General features: G+C 35.3%; 1 protein-coding gene across 4 annotated transcripts; it reads left to right on the top strand.

The window, feature by feature from the left end:
* The first annotated feature begins 728 nt into the window (after positions 1-728).
* On the top strand, positions 729-19,439 carry LOC110591776 (zinc finger X-chromosomal protein-like). Of its 4 annotated transcripts, XM_044912023.1 has the most exons (7): positions 729-1,096; positions 6,784-7,353; positions 14,912-15,061; positions 15,450-15,593; positions 16,372-16,527; positions 16,998-17,138; positions 17,897-19,439. In XM_044912023.1, exons 1-7 carry the CDS (start codon positions 1,036-1,038, stop codon positions 19,078-19,080), a joined length of 2,406 nt encoding a protein of 801 aa, XP_044767958.1. In that variant the 5' UTR covers positions 729-1,035; the 3' UTR covers positions 19,081-19,439. The 4 variants fall into 4 exon arrangements, with proteins under 4 accessions (XP_044767958.1, XP_044767959.1, XP_044767960.1 ...); XM_044912024.1 differs by lacking the exon at positions 16,372-16,527 and having other exon boundaries at positions 17,897-19,080; XM_044912025.1 differs by lacking the exon at positions 6,784-7,353 and having other exon boundaries at positions 1,036-1,096; positions 17,897-19,080.
* Positions 19,440-20,139: the final 700 nt, after the last annotated feature.

The raw sequence follows: 20,139 nt of genomic DNA, 5'->3' as shown, positions 1-20,139 counted from the left end.
GTCTCCCCTTTTGCTCCTTCTGTGTACTCACTTACTTGCTTTTTAGGCATGTATTTGTATTTTAACTTTTTTTTTTTTTTTTTGTAAACTGGTTGTTTCTCCTGCCTACCCTAAGGCAAATTTGGTAAATGACCTTCAGCTGTCCTTATGTACTGTATTTGGAGACAGAAAGGGAAAGAGAAAGGGAGGCTGGGGAGGAGGGAAAAAGAAAAAGGGAGGGAGAGGGAAACAGCATGTGCACATAAGTCTTGCTATGGTTTCAGGTATCATATACTTGGGACCTTCATTTTACTTTGTTCAAAGATAAATTTATTTTTTACCTTTTGTAGCTGGTACCAATTCACCTGTGGCCTGGAGAATCTAAATATACTGTGAGAATTATTTCTGCAGTCAGAAGGTCAGTTAAGATAGGTCATTGTAAGCTACACAGAAATTTCCAAAGAGATTAACCGTTGTTACAGATTTTGCATTTTTACGGTCTTGTAATTTACTGGTAGGAAGATTGCAGACTACATTAAATTTAAAAGTACAATAAAATCTTGCTGAAATTCTCCCAAAACAAAGTGTCTTAAGGTGAACCTCAAAGAGCCATTGGATTGCTGGTAGAGAGGAGGTAAGAGGGAGTCATCTGGGGTACAAGCAGTGTTCTGTATCTCAGTCTGAATAATGCTAATATAATTTTAAATATACATTATTTGTATAAGCATTTATATACATCAATTATTAAGCAGAACAATTAAGATTTGTGCCCTTTATATAACTTATACTGTAATTAAAACAAACAAAATCCCCAAATACTGTCAACCTGTTTAACTGACCTCGCATACATTAAATAATAGAGCTGCACATACATCACTGGAAATCAGTTTGTTCCCTTTTATTTTACATTGATAGGTTTTTGATAAATTAAGAAATTCAAGCATTTCAGAAATGTAAAGATCATGATGACATTTTAAGTATGTGATCTAATATAATTAATATTTGGTATACTTTATTTCCTGGCTTAGGAGCTGTGACTAATGAGAATCAAAGGCCATGGATGAAGATGAACTTGAATTGCAGCCACAAGAGCCAAACTCCTTTTTTGATGGACTAGGTATATCTAATTCTTGGGTTGTTCCACTTCCCATCTGCCAAATTTGGAGTTTGCATTAATCAAGAGGATGAATTGCTAGATCTTATAGTGATTCATACTTAGGTATCTTGTTATCCTCTCAGAATCTCATAACCAGCTCATAATCTTGTCAGTAACCGCATCAGTATCAAAACATTACTGTTGTTTTGTTATTCTCATTTTCCCCAGTTATACTAAATCCTCTTAGTTCTTCCTTTGAAAGTTTTTCTTATTTCTGCTTATCATTAGTTTTGCATTGTTGCAGCAATACACTTCCACAAATTTAGTGACCAAAATGGTACTATTTTGTCACCTTGCAGTTTTGTTAGTCAGAAGTGCTTTTGCAGTGTGACTCAGCTCGTACAGAATTCCATAGAGCCAAAATCAAGGTTTTGGCAGGGTGCTTCTTTCTGGAGCCTCTAAGGGAGAATCTTCTTTCATGAACATTCAAACTTTTGGCCATGTTTAGTTCCCTGTGCTTTTCTTCTTCTCCTGTGGACTGTTAGCCAGGACCATATTTTGTTTCTTGAGGCTCCCCACATTCCCTTTGACGTTTTACATGTGATTTCTTCTAGCGACAGTGAGTTGAGTCTCTGTCATGTTTGAATCTTTCTGGCATTCCCATTCACAACACATCTTGACTCTAGCCAGAAGTTTATCTAGGATAATCTACATTTTATCTGATCTTATATCCATAACTTTAATTAGATGTGCAAGTTTTCTTTTACCATGTCACATATTTCAAGATCCAGGGATTAGGGTTTGTATATCTTTGGGAGACCATTCTATCTACCGTTGTCTGCATTCTATCCCCAAACATTTATGTTCCTCCCATGGATAAAATTCACCCTTCTGAAGTTTTCATTTACTGACAGGAAATTCTCATAGAAAATTAAGCAGCACAGCTGCATCCCATAGGTTTTAGAATATTGTGTTTTCTTTTCCTTTTGTTTTGAGACATATTTTGATTTGCTGTTTATTTGGCCCACTGTGCAGTAGTGTGTTGTTTAATATTCAGATATTTAATATTTACCAAAAAGAAAAGAAATTAAGCAACTCAGAAATGTCATAGCATCTAAATCAGGAACCTATAACACTCTGGGTGTAGTTCATTAAGCACAACTTCTGGGGCATAGTTCTTCCTCTGTGGACTTACAAAGCCAGAAAAACAAGATCTCTGTTCCCATTGTAAGTGGTAGTGCAGTTTTGAATATTCTGGTTATAACAGGTTGAAAAGGAAGATAAATGGAGTCTGTAGTCTAATAATTTTGAAATTTCGGTGGGCAAACTCCATTAGTTTCCAAGCCCTGGGAATAATCCCTCATGTTTTTGTTTTAAGATTTTATGTATTTATTTGACATAGAGCACAAGCAGGGGGAGCAGCAAGCAGGCAAGGGGAGAGGAGAAGCAGGCTCCCTGCTGAGCAAGGGAGCTCAATGCAGGGCTTGATCCCAAGACCTTGTAATTTTGAACTGAACCGAAGGCAGACATGTAACCTGCTGAGCCACCCAGGTCCCCCTAATTCCCTCATGATTGATGGCTCCCTGATTTGAGTCATCTTTGTGTTTGGTTTTTGATGTTTGTTTTTTTTTTTTTCCATCAAAGATAGTGTTTTTACCTAAGTAGTTTTATTAACCTGCTTTTGCGCCTAGAATGTGGAAGTCCAGCAGTTTTTAGTATCATACTTTCTCTATCCCTTTCAGTCCAAGCTCCCAAACCAAGAAAGCATTGTTCCTGATGGTATAAATTTTTTAAAGAATGTTGTGTATCTCCTGGGTCATGAGAATTTACTTCATTAGACAAGAGTCTCATCTGTATACCTTTCAGAGATTAATGCGTTCCTTCTTGGAGATGGCTGAGGGGATGGTGCTCTTAAACTCCTTAGACTAAGTACTCTAGTTTAATTGAGGGTGTCCAGGAGGCACACTATTAATGACTTCAAAGAGACAGTAAATGAATTTTCAGATCTACCGATCTTCAGGGAAGAGTCATAGAGCCATACATAGAATGCTTTTGTTCTAGAACTTCCCTGAAATTTTAATTCTTTTTTTACTTTTCTTTGCCATTTGTACAGGCTAAAAATTTGTACAGATTATTAAGTCCTGCTACTTTTTTGTTTCAGTTTAACTTTCTTTTCTTGATTTGTACTATATAAGCAGCAAGAAGAAACAACGCAGTCTTGTTAGCTGAGTTCATTGTTACAAGTTACGCTTTCCACATAACCGTAGCATACAGTTTTGCTAAGCCATTTGTCACAACATATAACTAAGATACTTCTTCCTTCCGTTAACATGTTTCTTCTTTTTGAGCCCTTACTAGCAGAGTACTTACAGTCTGGATTTCCATTAACAGTCTGTGCATAGTGACTTTGGTGTTCTTTGAGTCTATGTCGGATTTCTCTACTTTGGTATTTCTTCTGAGTTCTCACTAGAATGAGTTGTTAACATCCATATTTTTACTAGGGGTCTATTCAAGGGAATATTCCATTCTAAAGCCACTTCACATATTTTGGCTTTTGTATAGGAGCACTCCACTCTCTGGTACCAAAATCTGATGTATTTCTGGTACAACACTGAAAGTTAAACACATTTAGCAATTTAAATCAATAAAATTCATTGTCTAACAATTTGTATGGGTTAAAAGTCTATGACTAGGCTGTCTCCTTTTTCATATGGCTATAATAAAGATGTGAACAGGGTGTTGTTCCTTTCTGGAACTCTGGCTGTGTTTCTGATTCTAAAATAATTTAGGTGATTAGCTGAATCCACTTTCTTACAACTGTAGGACTGAAGTCCCCATTTCATTGATAGCAGTCATCGGAGGGGCTGTCTTGGCTCCTTGCCACTGCTTGTGTTCCTTCTCATGCTTTCCATGTGGCTCCTGCATCAACAGTGAATTAAATCTCTCAAACTTAAAATTCTGCTTCAACTCTCTGATGTCACCTGGGAAAATTTTCCTTTAAGGGTTCACGTGATCTGACTGGACCCACTCAGAATTTTCAGTATGAGGTTTATGACTTTAATTATATCTGCAAAACCTTATGGCATAAGCCATAATGTGACATACTCACAGTTCCAAGTGTGTGGATATCTTGCAGGGTGGGTAGGATGAATGAAGTGGCTGAGCAAGGTAATCTACTTATCACCACTGCTCTTTTACCAGTCCCTACCACTTGGGCCTAGGCACTATTATTTCATGGGCTCTCAGTTTCCTTCTTTAACTACCTCACCGGTAGCATACTCACCCTAGTGTAACACCTAGAACATGTTATTTCACTTTTTTTCATTGTCCAGGAGATAAGGTGTGAAGCTCCTCTGCATTTTGAGTTTCCTACTTTCACAAGCCTGTTTCTCAAGAGGCTACTCAAGGAGTCTTCTGCATCAGGCACATAGAATGTTGTTTGTTTCCTCAACTATGCAAGGAAAACTGTATTTTTGAAGTTCTAACAATGGAAAAAAATGGGCGACCAGATTACCCAAGGTTCTGAGTAGATTAATATTGAAAAGGATTGCACTAGTTTTTATAATATAAAATTGTTTTCTACTCTTGCTAATTAAAATTTTATTCACTGAATTTTATGTGATCATATTTACCATGTATTAAAGTCGTAGATAGTGACTTTACCAAGAAACATGAAGATTTTGTGTGCTTTCTAAATCCCGTGTGTGTGCATACATTTTATGTTTCTTAATTTGGGGTAGTGTTTTGACTCATGTTTGGTAGTGTCATTTTATGGTGATAAATGCAAAGTTAATTCTTTCTTCACTTGAACATAGTGAAGTATAAAAATGTGCTTGAAAGAGAGACTGTAAGTTCTTTGGAGAAAAACTGGAAGTATTTACTAGCTTAATCTTACCACAGCAGTCTTGGGTCATGGGCTGTTGCATTTTAGCCCTGATTATTAACACTTAATGGTGTTCATTAATCTTTGAGCAAGTCACTTAATCTGCCAGGGCCTCCCATTTCCATATGTCCTAATAATAATGAAACCTCTCATTACAGTTTTTCAGAACACTTCCCATACATTCCCATTTGATCATCACAACAGTCCTGTGAGGTATGCATGGCAGATATTACTGTCCTCATTTTACTGACAGGAAACTGAAACTCAGAGGTTAAATGAATTGCCCAAGGTCACAAAAATGATAAGTTCTAAATGCTTCTCTCTGACTTACACCTCTGAAGCAGTGCTTTTGCCTTTAAATGGTTTTGTATTTATGTTTAAGATGGATGTTAAAGTGATGTATTGCTTGATGTGAATTATTAAACATCAAAGACAAATGATTAAAAGCATTTAATAATTAATTCTGTAGAAGTGAAAGAAAACATTTTCTCATTTCTGTATGTAATTCAAGTGGGCATTAACTGAAAGTCTTTAAAGACTTTCTGCAACTTCTGTTATTCTTTGGCCCTTATTGATCCTTTTTGTTTGTTGAATAATCTGTGTGTTTCTCTGATGGCCTAGCCAGTGAGACACAGTCACTTGAGTTAGGCCCTGCTTTAGGTCAACTGTCAAAACCAGGACCAATAGCTAATTGAGTAGCTTTTTTTTTTTTTTAGGTAAGACTTTATATTTGTTGTTCTGCCAGAAGCCAAGGTACCAGATTTGTTTTGTTTTATTTTATGTTATAATTTTGGTAAGGATAATCTTATTTCTGTTCCCATTCATTTCATTCATTCAGAGTGATATTTACTGAGTACCATACGCTGTGCAAACAATTGTGTGATCTTGGTGAAGTCATTTAATCTTATGGGGCTGCGATTGTTTAACTCCTGTAGCTTTATTCTTTAATTGTGGAGTGGACTAATAATAGGATTTCTTAAAATTGTTGGAACTGCCTTGGGATTGGAGTTTGGGTAATGGGAGGAGGCTAGCTGGGGGCTGAGTATCCTTAACGAAGTTGGTATGACCTGCCTCCACTAACCTCACCCTCCAGTGCTCCCGAGCAGCTTCACTTTTATTCATTTTATCTGTCCACAGAGGTCTTTAATCAGTTATCTTCCCTCATCTATAGCCTTCTATCTCTGTTTTCGTTTATGCCCCAATTCTTTGATAGCCTAAATTCACAGTTTAATTTCTAAATTCCCAGTCATATATGGAGGATACTTTTGGAACATTACACCAGAATAGAGTGGGTTGATTTTTAAAGAGTGAAAGAAAGAAAAGAAAGGGAAGAAAAGAAGTATGTAGTAGTGTTAAAAGAAGAAAACTGATATATTTAAGGAATGTGGAAAAAGAAAAGAAATGGAACAAATATGAAGGAAAATGGTTGTTTTCTGAATTTATCTCCTCTCCTTAACATTTATAATTATCCCTTAAGATTTTATTTTCCTGGAGACTTTTTATGTAGACATTCTAAAAATACTTTTCTTCTGCGACTGCCTCATGTTTTTTGTTTCTAGTGTTTCTTTACCAGTTAATTGATTAGGGTTGAGTAAAAGCACTTCTTGTGTTAATTTTTGTTATATGAATCAAAAATAGATTCTCTTTATTTCCCTAATCTGCTTCAGTGTTTGAGAAAACTGAGGAGGATATATTCTGTTTTCTGGTGGAAATTAAATAACGTTTATTTATTTATTTATTTTTATTTTTTAATGACATTTATATCATTTAAGAGAGTCATGCATGCCTACCTGAAATTTGTCATTTTAATTTTTGTGTTTTGAAGGAACTGATGCTACGCACATGGATGGTGATCAGATTGTTGTGGAAGTTCAAGAAACTGTTTTTGTTTCAGATGTTGTGGATTCAGATATAACTGTACATAACTTTGTTCCTGATGACCCAGATTCGGTTGTAATCCAAGATGTTATTGAGGATGTTGTTATTGAGGATGTTCACTGCTCAGATATCTTAGAAGAAGCAGATGTATCTGAAAATGTCATCATTCCTGAGCAAGTTCTTGACTCAGATGTAACCGAAGAAGTTTCTTTAGCACACTGCACGGTCCCAGATGATGTTTTAGCTTCTGACATTACTTCAGCCTCAATGTCTATGCCAGAACATGTGTTAACAAGTGATTCTATACATATGTCTGATGTTGGACATGTTGAACATGTGGTTCATGATAGTGTAGTAGAAGCAGAAATCATTACTGACCCTTTGACAGCAGACGTCGTTTCAGAAGAAGTATTGGTAGCAGATTGTGCCTCTGAAGCAGTCATAGATGTCAATGGGATCCCTGTGGACCAGCAAGATGATGACAAAAGCAACTGTGAGGACTACCTTATGATTTCCTGTAAGTCTTGGGTACAGTGATGGTCAAAGGTATTTTTGAGGGCTTTTATCATATATCAGGATATTTTCTTCACTTAAACTTATATAAAATTAAGATAAATGTCATAAGCATGTGTGCATTATCGTTTTAGTTTGGATCTTGTTAAGGTAAGCCATAATTAAGAAAACTGAAGTGGTAAAAATAAACAGTTATTTCTGTATGAGAATGGAATACAAAGATGAGAAAAATTGGGGCACCTGGATGGCTTGGTTGAGTTAAGCATCTAACTCTTGATCTCAGCTCAAGTCTTCATCTCAGGTTGTGAGATCAGGCCTTGTGTTGGGCTCCATGCAGGGCCTAGAGCCTAATTAAAAAAAAGAAAAGAAAAGAAAATATGAGAAAAATAAAGGCTGGAAATCATGAACAGTGTGATGATGTGATTAGGCTGTTACCTTATCAGAATCACCACTGAACGCTGAAAGGATTTCACCTTGAAAAAAAAATCTTTTGTCTTTTATTATGCAGTCAGTTCTTTCCTTACTTTCTTCCGTACCACTACTCCTTTCCCTGCAAAGTAATGATCATATTTTAAAAAACAAATCATTACTGGCTTCGGAACTGTATTAGTGTCATGTCTTGAAATAAAGTGGTCATATACATAACCATAAACACTAATTTATGTAGACTTTTACACTAATTAGAGATTTAATGTCATTGGTTTCTGTTCACTGCTTCTTATGGGATACTGCCTTTCTAGATTGTATTTATCTCCTTACTGACTAGCACATAATTAGACATAGTTTTGCTTACATAGTAGATATCATGATAATTCTGTTAGTAGATTCTCCGGGTAGATGTCTCCAGTCTTTCTTTAATTTTTAGATACGTTGTCTACATCGGTGTAGTTTTACTTCATTAAATAGACCTATCATCTGTCTGCTGGTTTAAATAACTTGGTTATCCTAAATTACCTGCTTATGGGATCATTATGGTATTTGGAATCAAGTTTTATTGTATATAGACAGTTCGGTGTGTTCCTATCACCATTACATACATGTCTTTTCCCCTTGTGTCTTTTGAGCACAGCAAAAAAGATTGTGTAAGTTTGGGGACAAAGAGAGTAGGTATTTATTTACCTCTTCTGTGATCTTACACTATTTATTAATGATACTTTTCTACATCCAGCTGAACTTGATAATGTCAAGAGCCTGGTTTAATAAATGTCCAGTAAATTCCTTCTCTGTATAAAATCTTCTTCCAGATAGTGTTGAAGTAGTCTAGATGATACTATTTCTTTTAAATTGATTATATCTTTCTTGAAAACAGAAAGATTACTTAGATATCTCCCCCATCAAACCCTGTACATACTACATATGAATTACTTGTTGAATGAACATATTCACTAACTTTATAGTTGAAATCCTGTGGATACCATGCCATCTAGATTAGGTTTTTTCATCATTTTACCTGATACTAGTTTCTAATTAATTATCAATTTAATCATACATTCAATAAAACAAGTTTCAGTGAATGGGTAAGTGAAATCTAAACTCTTATGTCTAATGTATAAAATTTGAGGATCAATAGAATTTATGGTTTATTGTTTTAAAACTTATTGGAACAGAAGGGATGCTAAAATATTTCACTTGTATTTTTTATATACATATTTAAGTCATTCTCTTGTTCTGTCACAATTATTGGATATGCATGTAGCTTATCATTGTAAGCTTCCTACCAGGTGGGGTATTTTTAAAAATATTTTAATAATTTTTTTAATCTAGTAGAACACAAACTAAAATTTTGGAATTCTAAAAATAAGTAGACAAAAGAAAATATTTCTGAAACATGAATAAGGATTAAGGAAAATGTCTTGATTAGGTTTTTAAAGTTTGTTTTGATAAAATTAAGAAAGAGGTTTTTGTTCATTAGACTAGAATTGATGCCTTTTTATATAAGGACTCTAAAATGTATTTAGAAAATATTAAAGCAGTTTTATAATATTTTAAAGGAGATATTACCATGCACTGAAAGGAGGTAGCAATTAAATTATTAGGGAGAATTTGATATCAAGAATTGTAATATATTAAGACACTTAATTTTTAACAAAAGTCATGAGACATGCAAAGAAACAATAACCATGACAGAAACACAGAAAAAAATACAGTAAATAGAAACTCATGAGGAATCAGATAGTGAACTTATTAAAGATTTTAAGTCAGCTGTTTTATATTTGTTCAAAGAGCTAAAGGAAATGACTGTAAAGAACTAAAGGAAATTATGAGAATGATGTCTCACCAAACAGAGAATATCAATAAAAACAAACTTAAAAAAACTAAATAGAAATTCTGGACTTAGAAATTACAAAAACTGAAATGAAAATTTCACGAAAGAGCTCAAAAGCAGATTTAAACAGGCAAAAGAAAGAATTGGCAGATGTAGAGGTCTGTCAGTTGATATTAATCCACTCTGAGGAGAAGGAAAAAAGAAATGAAGAAAAATGAATGTAGCTTCATAGACCCATGGAATGCCATCAAGCATACCAGCATCACAGTCCCAGAAGGAGAGGAAAGGTGGAAATGGACTGAAAGAATATCTCAAGAAGTAATGGCTGAAAATTTCTTAAATTTGATGAAAAATATTAATCTATACATATAAGCTAAGAAGTTTGGTGAACTTATTAAATTGTCAAAAGACAATCTTGAAAGCAAGACAGAATTGACTCATCATGTTAAAATTCTCCTTCCTCAAAGATGTAATAGCTGTTTTCTTACTAAAAACATGTAGACTTCGAGGCATCTGGGTGGCTCAGTCATTAAGCATCTGCCTTCGGCTCAGGTCATCTGTGGGGCTAAAATTCAAAACATCTTAGAAAAAAAGAAAGGTAGTAAGTATTCTCAAAAGTAATGGTTGTTGAGATAGGTCACCAAAGGCACAAGAAAAGAAAAAATACATATATTCATCATGTTTGAAGATGCTCTTGTTTCCAAAAATACTGTAAAGAAAGTGAAGTGATAACAGAGAATGGAAGGATATATTTGTAAAGCATGTATCTAAGTGTCTAGGAACCAGAAGATATAAAGAATATCATTAGTCTTTTGGGGGATGCAAATCAAAACCAGAATGGGAGTTAACCTCTTCACATTCTTTCAAATGGGTATTTTAAAAAGTGTGAAATAACAAGTTTTGCAGGAATGGGGAGATTTTGGAAAACTCTCAAAGTGGAATTGGTAATATAAAATTGTTTAGCCACTTTGGGAAGATTTTGCAGTTCTTTAAGAAGTTAAACATTGAATTACAATATGACTTAACACTGCTCTTAAGCATAAACCCAGGAGAATTAAAAACATACCCACAAAATAGTTGCTATATAAATGTTCATAGCAGCATTATTTCTTTTTAAGATTTACTTTATCTGTCTATCTATCTATCTAATCTATCTGTCTATCTATCTATCTATCTGTCTATCTATCTATCTAATCTATCTGTCTATCTATCTATCTATCTAATCTATCTGTCTATCTGTCTATCTATCTATCTATCTATCTATCTATCATCTATCTATCTATCTATCTATCTATCTATCTATCTATCTATCTATCTATCTATCTGTCAGAAAGCACAAGCAGGGGGAGTGGCAGGCAGAGGAGAAGCAGGCTCTCTGCTGAGCAGGGAGCCCAATGCAGGTCTCAACCCCAGGACCCTGAGATCATGACCTGAGCCGAAGGCAGACAATTGTGTAGAAACCACTTACTGATGTCTCAGGATATTTATTATCTAAAACTTGTTTGTTTTTAGACTTTAATTTTTAATGGCAGTTTTAAAACCACAGTGAGATTTTTCATGGTAACATGACATTTAAGGTTTGTGGTTTTTTTAAGTTGCTTTTGTAATACTTCATTTGATAATTTTAGTAGTTGAATTATTGGGACACCTTTGCAAGGTGAAATTTTCAGGATGAATTTTACTTTTCTCTAGAAAAGGATTAGCTTTGCTATTCTCAGGTAATCTGACATTTTGAATGTGTTTTTCTAACATAATTTTTAATATTCAGAAGCACCCAGAAAGATCTTTTATAAGCTATAGGTAAATATGTAACATTTTTCAAGTTCCACGGTCATTAGATGTTGAGGTCTTTCAAGAGTTTTATGATAACCCACAAACTAACATTTGTATGAACATCTTGTGTGACCTTGTAAACACAAGGTATTAAGATTTTTCAGGACCTGCTTAGAATCACTTTTACAAAGTTTCCAAAAGAGGCCAACTTAACTGTAGTCTCAAATTCCTCAAACATGAGTCCTTTAAAAAGTTTTAAATTTATTCAGGACTCTTCTGCCTGATTTTCTGAAATCTGTGTCCTCTAATGCTACCTGTTTAGCCCAGTCAGCTAGATATATATCAAAAAACATATATTTAGCTTTGAAAACAAGATTAAGTATACATAAAATTAGAATTAAGGACATGATGCCTATTTTACCAACAAACTATATAAAACATAGGTAAATATCCTGATGTAGTTCAGAATATAGAGAAGGGATATGAATGTATCTATGTATTTATGTATAATTGCAAAGAGTTCAAATTTATGTCATTAAGCTCATCCTAGAACAGCTTATTTTTTTCACTTCTCAAGTTCTTAACCTGGTCTCCCATTCTTTAACCAAAGTCCTTGCCTTCTATGCTTTGTATATCGTTGAAGATACCAGTAAGGATGTTTTACTGGTTTCTAAGATTTAGTCCTGCCCTCTTTTCCCTAACAAGCTAACTACATTTCTGTTGATTTGCCCTCTAGTCTCAAAAGGAAGAGTGTTTTTCTTCTTTAATGTTTAATGTTTAAGAGCACAGGCAGGGGGAGCAGTAGGCAGAACAAGAGGGAGAAGCAGGGGGAGGGAGCCTGATATAGGGCTCCATCCCAGGACCCCAAGATCCTGACCTGAGCTGAAGGCAGACGCTTAACTGACTGAGCAACCCAGGCGCTTTAAACTTCCTAAAGAAATTAACATTCATCTTCCATAGACTCCTCAACCTACTGGAGTCTGACTCCATAGAGCATTCACTAAAATATTTTAACCAAGAGTATGAGTGACCTCCAGGTTAGTACAGGCCACTGCGGATGTTCCTCCTTCACTTTGTACTTGTCTCATGTTACTGCTGTAGACATAGTAGGATTTTCTGTATCTGTAAGATTTCAGTATGCTGTTATAAAGCAGTTTTATGCACATAATTTATTGGCATGGGGTGGTCTTGATTTCTAAGTAAGAAACTAAGATAAAGTGTTAGTGTTTTCACTTTCTAATATTGGCTTTTAAAAGACTAAATTCATCTTAATATTCTATGTAAGAATATTCTTTGTAATTCTGTGAATTTTGACTATACAAATGGAATTTTTGGATCTATTTAAAAATCTTGATGGGGAATTTATAGAACTCCTTCAAAGATGTCAAAATCTAACTTCTATCTTTATAAGTCACTGTTAAGAATTAAAGATGGATGTGCCTGGCTGGCTCAGTCTGTAGAGCATTATCCATGGTCTTACGGTTGTGGGTTTAAACCCCACTGCATAGAATTTACTTAAAAAAAAATTTATGATGTAAAATTTAGTCATCTTAACTATCACCACAGCCTTAGCTGAATTGTGCTTGAGTCATGTTTATATTCATTGGATCTCTGCTAGTAGAGACCATCTAGCTAATTAATATCATTTATTGATTTTTTTCAAAAATGAACATTGCCTCTAAGAAATGTAATTGAATACATTCTAAAAACTTCAGATATTCATTAAGGTTACTTATGACTTATGGATTTCTTTTGAATTCTGACTTTGCTAATTATTAACTATGTGATCTTACCTCTGAACATTCAGCTTTTCTAAACTGCAGTTTGCTTTACTTTAAAATGTTAGTGGTATTTTACCACCTCCTTTATGACTTAGTACTGTTATGCAGTGTGTATAGTAATCAATAGATGGTAGGTATCTTATTAGTATTATCACATTTTAAAATAATCATCTGTTCATTGCTTTCCCACTGGATTAAAAACATTTTCTCTTATTTTATCACTTTTTTTAAGTTTTTACCTAATTCCAGTTAGTTAACATACAGTGTAATTATTAGTTTCAGATGTGCAATATGGCGATTCAGAACTTACGCACATTTGATACTCATCACAAGTGCACTCCTTTATACCCATCACCCATTTCCCTCACTGTCCCCCGCACCACCACTTCACTTCTGGTTGGATTATAAACTTTCTGAGTCCATAACTTTTTCATCGTTGTATTTCCAATACTTACCTAGCCCGAAGTCTGAGTTAGAGTTGTGATGCATTGTTGAATTGAATAAAATATTAATGTCCAACCCAAAGGTTAAAATAGATCTAGCAGGGGAACAGCAGAAAGGGAACTAAAAGAGAAATGAGAAGCCTTGCTAGGTGAATTGAAGACAAAGTCTTTTTTGGGGAGCTTTGTGTCTCTTCTTCTCTGCTTGGTCTTCTAGGCCAGTTTTACATAGAGCAGAGAGAACATTTCTACACTCTTTTTCTAATGCACTCAACATCAGTAAATCCAGCTTTTGTGACAAGTTAAATCATATTGGCTAAGTTTTCATTCCTTAGTCTTCTCTGACTTTCGTTTGTGCCACAGATATCAGTGGATGGTCATAGGTGGATTGCAGTGGATAAAAGATTACATTTTATGGGAATTATGTTTTTGGTATTTATTCCAATCCAAGACTGTTTCTTTGAGACATTATTTTTTACTTTTATTGGTTTCCCAAATGCTAAGCGTAATAATATATTTCATTAGCTACTTTTATAAAGATTAAATTATGAAATATTTGTTCCATATCCCCTGAATCTCCAATGTCATGAGTCAGGTGTGTCTCTGTTGGTAAGGATACCTTTTTCTCCCCCCCAAAAAACAAAAACAGGCTACGTTCATTAAGTTATTTGAGAATACTGTGTATTTAAGTATACATTTGCTGCATTTGCCAGCAATGACCCAGACTCAGTTTTATAAACTCAAGTTTGTGCCTTTTGTGTGTATTAGGTGTATGTGTCTGTGTGCAGCTTTAACTTTAAATAGTTTGATAGTAGAATTTACATTGGCCATTGCAGTGTATGTTTCTGAAAGCCATATTTTGATTTAAAAAAAATACAATTCTAATAAAAGATAAGACCAGATAATGGTCAAAACACTAAGATAGTGCTAAGAAAATATATTAAGACCACGATTTGGTGCTTTTACTATTAGGACATTCTTCCCAGGGACTTTAACAATATAATAATCCTTTCATCTTATGGGTAATACTGTATCTAAAGATACAGTATATAATGTCATTGTTTTTGTTAGTTTTTAAGGCTACCAGGAATTTGCTCTAAGTAAAGTATTTTTTACCTTAATATCTCATCCCACTTTTAGAAGATTTGCAAAATGTATTTGTTGAATTTTCTACTTTTTAAAAGTCAAATTCAATTTTATGAGTCAAATTAGAGATTGTATTTGTAAAACACGTTTCAAAAAGGTAGTATTTTATTTAAATGTCTCTTACTGTTATTTATGATGTATTTCTTCTCTTTTTAGTGGATGATGCTGGCAAGATAGAACACGGTGGCTCCTCTGGAATGACCATGGACGCAGAGTCGGAAATTGATCCTTGTAAGGTGGATGGCACTTGCCCTGAAGTTATCAAGGTGTATATTTTTAAAGCTGACCCTGGAGAGGATGACTTAGGTAAGAGGAAAGCTTCAACTGGATTTCTTTTGGGTGGTTTAGATTGACAACATTTGAAATATTTTCTGAAGATAACTTTTTTTTAATGTTTTTTGAAGATATTTATGTGAGAGAACGAGAAAGCACAAGCAGGGGGGGAGGGATAGAGGGAGAAGCAGGCTCCCCCCTAAGCAGGGAGCCTGATACGGGGCCTGATCCCAGGACTCCGAGATCCTGACCTGAGCCAAAGGCACACACTTAATTGACTGAGCCACCCAGGCACCCCTAAAGATAACTTTTAAAGAAGGATTTCCATATAGCAGTATAAAGTACATGAAATGTAATTAAGTCAAATGGGTGGAAATGAAGTTTTCAGATAAATTCTCAGAGCTGTCATCTTCCGTGGTAGGTGGCACCGTAGACATTGTGGAGAGTGAGCCTGAGAATGACCATGGAGTTGAATTACATGATCAGAATAGCAGTATTAGAGTGCCAAGGGAAAAGATGGTTTATATGACCGTCAACGACTCTCAGCAAGAAGATGAAGATTTAAGTAAGTAGGTGCCGTTTTTATGGGAGAAAATTTCCTGTGTAGAGTTAATATTTTTTTTTGAAGATTTTATTTATTTATTTGACAGGGGGAGAGGTAATGAGAGCAGGAGCACAAGCAGGGGGAGTGGGAGAGTGAGAAGCAGGCTTCCTGCTGAGCAGGGAGCCCGATGCGGGGCTCAGTCCCAGGACCCTGGGATCGTGACCTGAGCCGAAGGCAGATAGATGCTTAACGACTGAGCCACCCAGGCGCCCCTACAGTTAATTTTTTTAAACTAATATTTGAAGAAAATAAACAGTACTATTGTAGATATTATTATACTGCCATATACCAAAGAGGAACAATAGTGACTCTTTTTTTTTTTAAATATTTTATTTTATTTATTAGAGACAATGATAGAGAGAGAGCATGAGAGGGGGGAGCGTCAGAGGGAGAAGCAGATCCCCTGCAGAGCAGGGAGCCTGATATGGGACTCGATCCTGGGACTCCAGGATCATGACCTGAGCTGAAGGCAGTCGCTTAACTGACTAAGCCACCCGGGTGCCCCAGAACAATAGGGACTCTTAGTGTGTGCTTAGGATGTCACTTTAAAAATAAACTGGTGAGAGCCAAGAAGGTAATGGTTCACTGAAAAAATATTTAAATTTATTGCTGTGTGAAAGTAATTTAATAGGCATGTAACATTTGAAACTTCTATTGTTTGTCTGAATTCAAACAAGTATCTTTTCTCTCTGATCTCTGTAAACCTAGTCATAAAGTGTTCTACTAATTTTCTAATTAGATGTTACTGAAATAGCTGATGAAGTTTATATGGAAGTGATAGTAGGAGAGGAGGATGCTGCAGTTGCAGCAGCAGCAGCAGCTGCTGTGCATGAACAACAAATGGACGACAATGAAATCAAAACCTTCATGCCAATAGCATGGGCAGCAGCTTATGGTAAGTCACATGCGTGGTGGCTCAAAGGATTGCATGGTTCTGGAACATGAATTCGTTATTGAAAATGGTTTCTATAGCTTCAGATTTCAGAAATAGGAAGTACCAGTATAGTGACTTAAAGATGTAAAGGATGATTGTATAGTCTGCCTTTTGCCTTAATTTTAATAGGAATTTCCTTTGCCTGTATTATGTAAGAGATAAATAGAAATTTTTTATCTTGAGTATATCTGAATTTAGACTTCGTAATTTTGAGTGGTCATCGAGGGAGTTTGTGGTGCAAAATGCTGTTATATTTAAAAGCTGGGCTTTTTCTGTTGTCTAGTACATAAATGTGCCCTTAAAGCCTATTACCTGGATACGGAATTTGTCATTCATGAGTATCGTGGCTTTATGTTGTTGTAGTTAATAAAGAATCCCTAATACTTTATAAAGAACACTGTATAATTTTGTTTTTTAATACACATTGTTAGGTAATAATTCTGATGGCATTGAAAACCGGAATGGCACTGCAAGTGCCCTCTTGCACATAGATGAGTCTGCTGGGCTCAGCAGACTGGCTAAACAAAAACCAAAGAAAAGGAGAAGACCTGATTCCAGGCAGTACCAAACAGGTGAGGGTGCACAAGTTCCATCGTGCAGTGTGCTCTGCAAGCTCTGAGATTAAACCAGTATGTACCCACAGAGGTGTTAACTTAGCTGCTAGATCATCATATGTAACTTTTCTGTTTTAAAGTGAAAAATAATTTTAAGAATTCAGTGATATTCATGAATGATTTCCTGAAATAAAAAGAAACAGGTTTTGAGTCAAATATTCAGGAGAGTAAAATCTCAAGATATTTTAGTTGAAATTAAAATAAATCACTAAAATATGTTATTTAACTCTAATGAACAAATTTAAATATTTTTGTAAGTATGAAGCAGGAATTATTTACCAAGAAGCAGGACAAATAGTTCAGTTGTCCATTGGATAATTCCTTTCCAGTATAATATTGTATACTATTTTGCATATTAGAACTTTTTAGTAGGTATGGTTAAACTTTGTTAGCATAAATTTGGCTTGTAGTAATAAAACTGAAAAGTTGAACTTTGTTTTTATGAATCATTTTCAATACATACCCAAATATATATGGCTTTAAATGTCTATTTTAACTGGGAGTGATATTGGTGGTTACATTGAATGAAGTTTCTTGGCAAGATTCTCTTCATTACTGCATTTTGCTTTTATCTCTTGTATTGAAAAACAATGAAAAGAATGTTAACTCTTGGGAGTACTTGTCCGATAATATTCAGAATATACACTTTAAGTGGTTGAAGAAACCAAAATGGAACTTGGTTTGATCACTCATGCTCCTTTCTTTTCCTTTTGTAGCAATAATTATTGGCCCCGATGGACATCCCTTGACTGTCTATCCTTGCATGATTTGTGGGAAAAAATTTAAGTCGAGAGGTTTTTTGAAAAGGCACATGAAAAACCATCCTGAACACCTTACCAAGAAGAAGTACCACTGTACTGACTGTGATTACACTACGAACAAGAAGATAAGTTTACACAACCACCTGGAGAGCCACAAGCTGACCAGCAAGGCAGAGAAGGCCATCGAATGCGAGGAGTGTGGGAAGCATTTCTCTCATGCTGGGGCTTTGTTTACTCACAAAATGGTGCATAAGGAAAAAGGAGCCAACAAAATGCACAAGTGTAAATTCTGTGAATACGAGACAGCTGAACAAGGGTTATTGAATCGCCACCTTTTGGCGGTCCACAGCAAGAACTTTCCTCACATTTGTGTGGAGTGTGGGAAAGGTTTTCGTCACCCATCGGAGCTCAAAAAGCACATGCGAATCCATACCGGGGAGAAGCCGTACCAGTGCCAGTACTGCGAATATAGGTCTGCAGACTCTTCTAACTTGAAAACGCATGTAAAAACTAAGCATAGTAAAGAAATGCCAGTCAAGTGTGACATCTGTCTTCTGACTTTCCCAGATACCAAAGAGGTGCAGCAACATGCTCTTATCCACCAAGAAAGCAAAACACACCAGTGTTTGCACTGCGACCACAAGAGCTCGAACTCAAGTGATTTGAAACGACACATAATTTCTGTTCACACGAAGGACTACCCCCATAAGTGTAACATGTGTGAGAAGGGCTTTCACAGGCCTTCCGAACTCAAGAAACATGTGGCTGCCCACAAGGGTAAAAAAATGCACCAGTGTCGACATTGTGACTTTAAGATCGCAGATCCATTTGTTCTGAGTCGCCATATCCTCTCCGTTCACACAAAAGATCTTCCGTTTAGGTGTAAGAGATGTAGAAAGGGATTTAGGCAACAGCATGAGCTTAAAAAGCATATGAAGACCCACAGTGGCAGGAAGGTGTATCAGTGTGAGTACTGTGAGTATAGCACTACAGATGCGTCCGGCTTTAAACGGCACGTTATCTCCATTCATACGAAAGACTACCCTCACCGGTGCGAGTACTGCAAGAAAGGCTTCCGGAGACCTTCCGAAAAGAACCAGCACATAATGCGACACCATAAAGAAGTGGGCCTGCCCTAACGATACTTCAGACATTTGTGGAGATGTTGGCCTTAAAGCAGTCTCATTGTAAAGCCAATCAGTCTCATTTAAATGCAATACTGTATATCGATTTATGCTGTGTACAAATAGAATTACTGCTTCTAGTCAGCTTTTCTTTACATTTTACTAAATAGAGTGTTCTGGATTCTATTCAGTTTGTTCAGTGGCAAAAAGTAGCAACAGTCAAGTTGCTTTTAAAAATGAATCCCTGATTCTATCCTGAATTTTTCAGTCTTAGGAGTTTTACTATTTATTTAAGTATTTACTTAATTCACATTGATGGTACTCTTCTAAGACCATTTAAAGATACAAAAGAAACAACATAGGATTGGTAATTCTAAAAGTAATTACTTTGACTCACTTTTTCCTCATAAATCTTTCACATTAAATAGGAACATCTGCTTATAATAATAAACAGATTTTACTATTGAATCTAATCATTACATGAAAATAATTTCCTTGTCTTGCTTAATATTTTCAGACTACGTGACAAACTTTTCCATTTGAGTCTCTAGCATTGCTAAATATAGAACATTTGCTAGATTTGTGTTTAATTTTCATTTTATTCAACAGACAAAATATGCTTTCTTGTGACTTTCCATGTAGTACATCTTTTATCAGCATAACACACTTTTAGAAAGTTACTGAAAGGTTTTGCTTATTCCTGTTACTCTGTGTAGTTTTGTTTTGGAATACTTGTGTTCTACATACTAGACTTAACTGTGAACTGAGTTTTGGAATATTAGAGATAAATGGTGGCTCTTGGGCTGTTTTGCAACTGGATCTGTAAGTGTAGCCCAGATTTTATATGTGCCTGTGTGTTACTTGTTTTACATATTTACATACACAATCCCAAATTTAAGTCTATAATGAAAAGTATTAAATATACAATAAAATGAAAGATCCAGAGATATATGAAAGAACATTTTGCAAACTTGCTATTCATAGAGATTAAATTAAACTTGAGGGGAAAATTGGAACATAAGGACAGTGGTATTTTTAAAGAGTGAAGGTATTTTCCTTAAATAATGTTTGGTA

This window comes from Neomonachus schauinslandi, chromosome Y (assembly GCF_002201575.2).
Source record: "Neomonachus schauinslandi chromosome Y, ASM220157v2, whole genome shotgun sequence".
Classification (NCBI taxonomy): Eukaryota; Metazoa; Chordata; class Mammalia; order Carnivora; family Phocidae; genus Neomonachus; species Neomonachus schauinslandi.
Note: the sequence above shows the minus strand (reverse complement) of the source record. Positions and strands in the feature narration are given on the sequence as shown.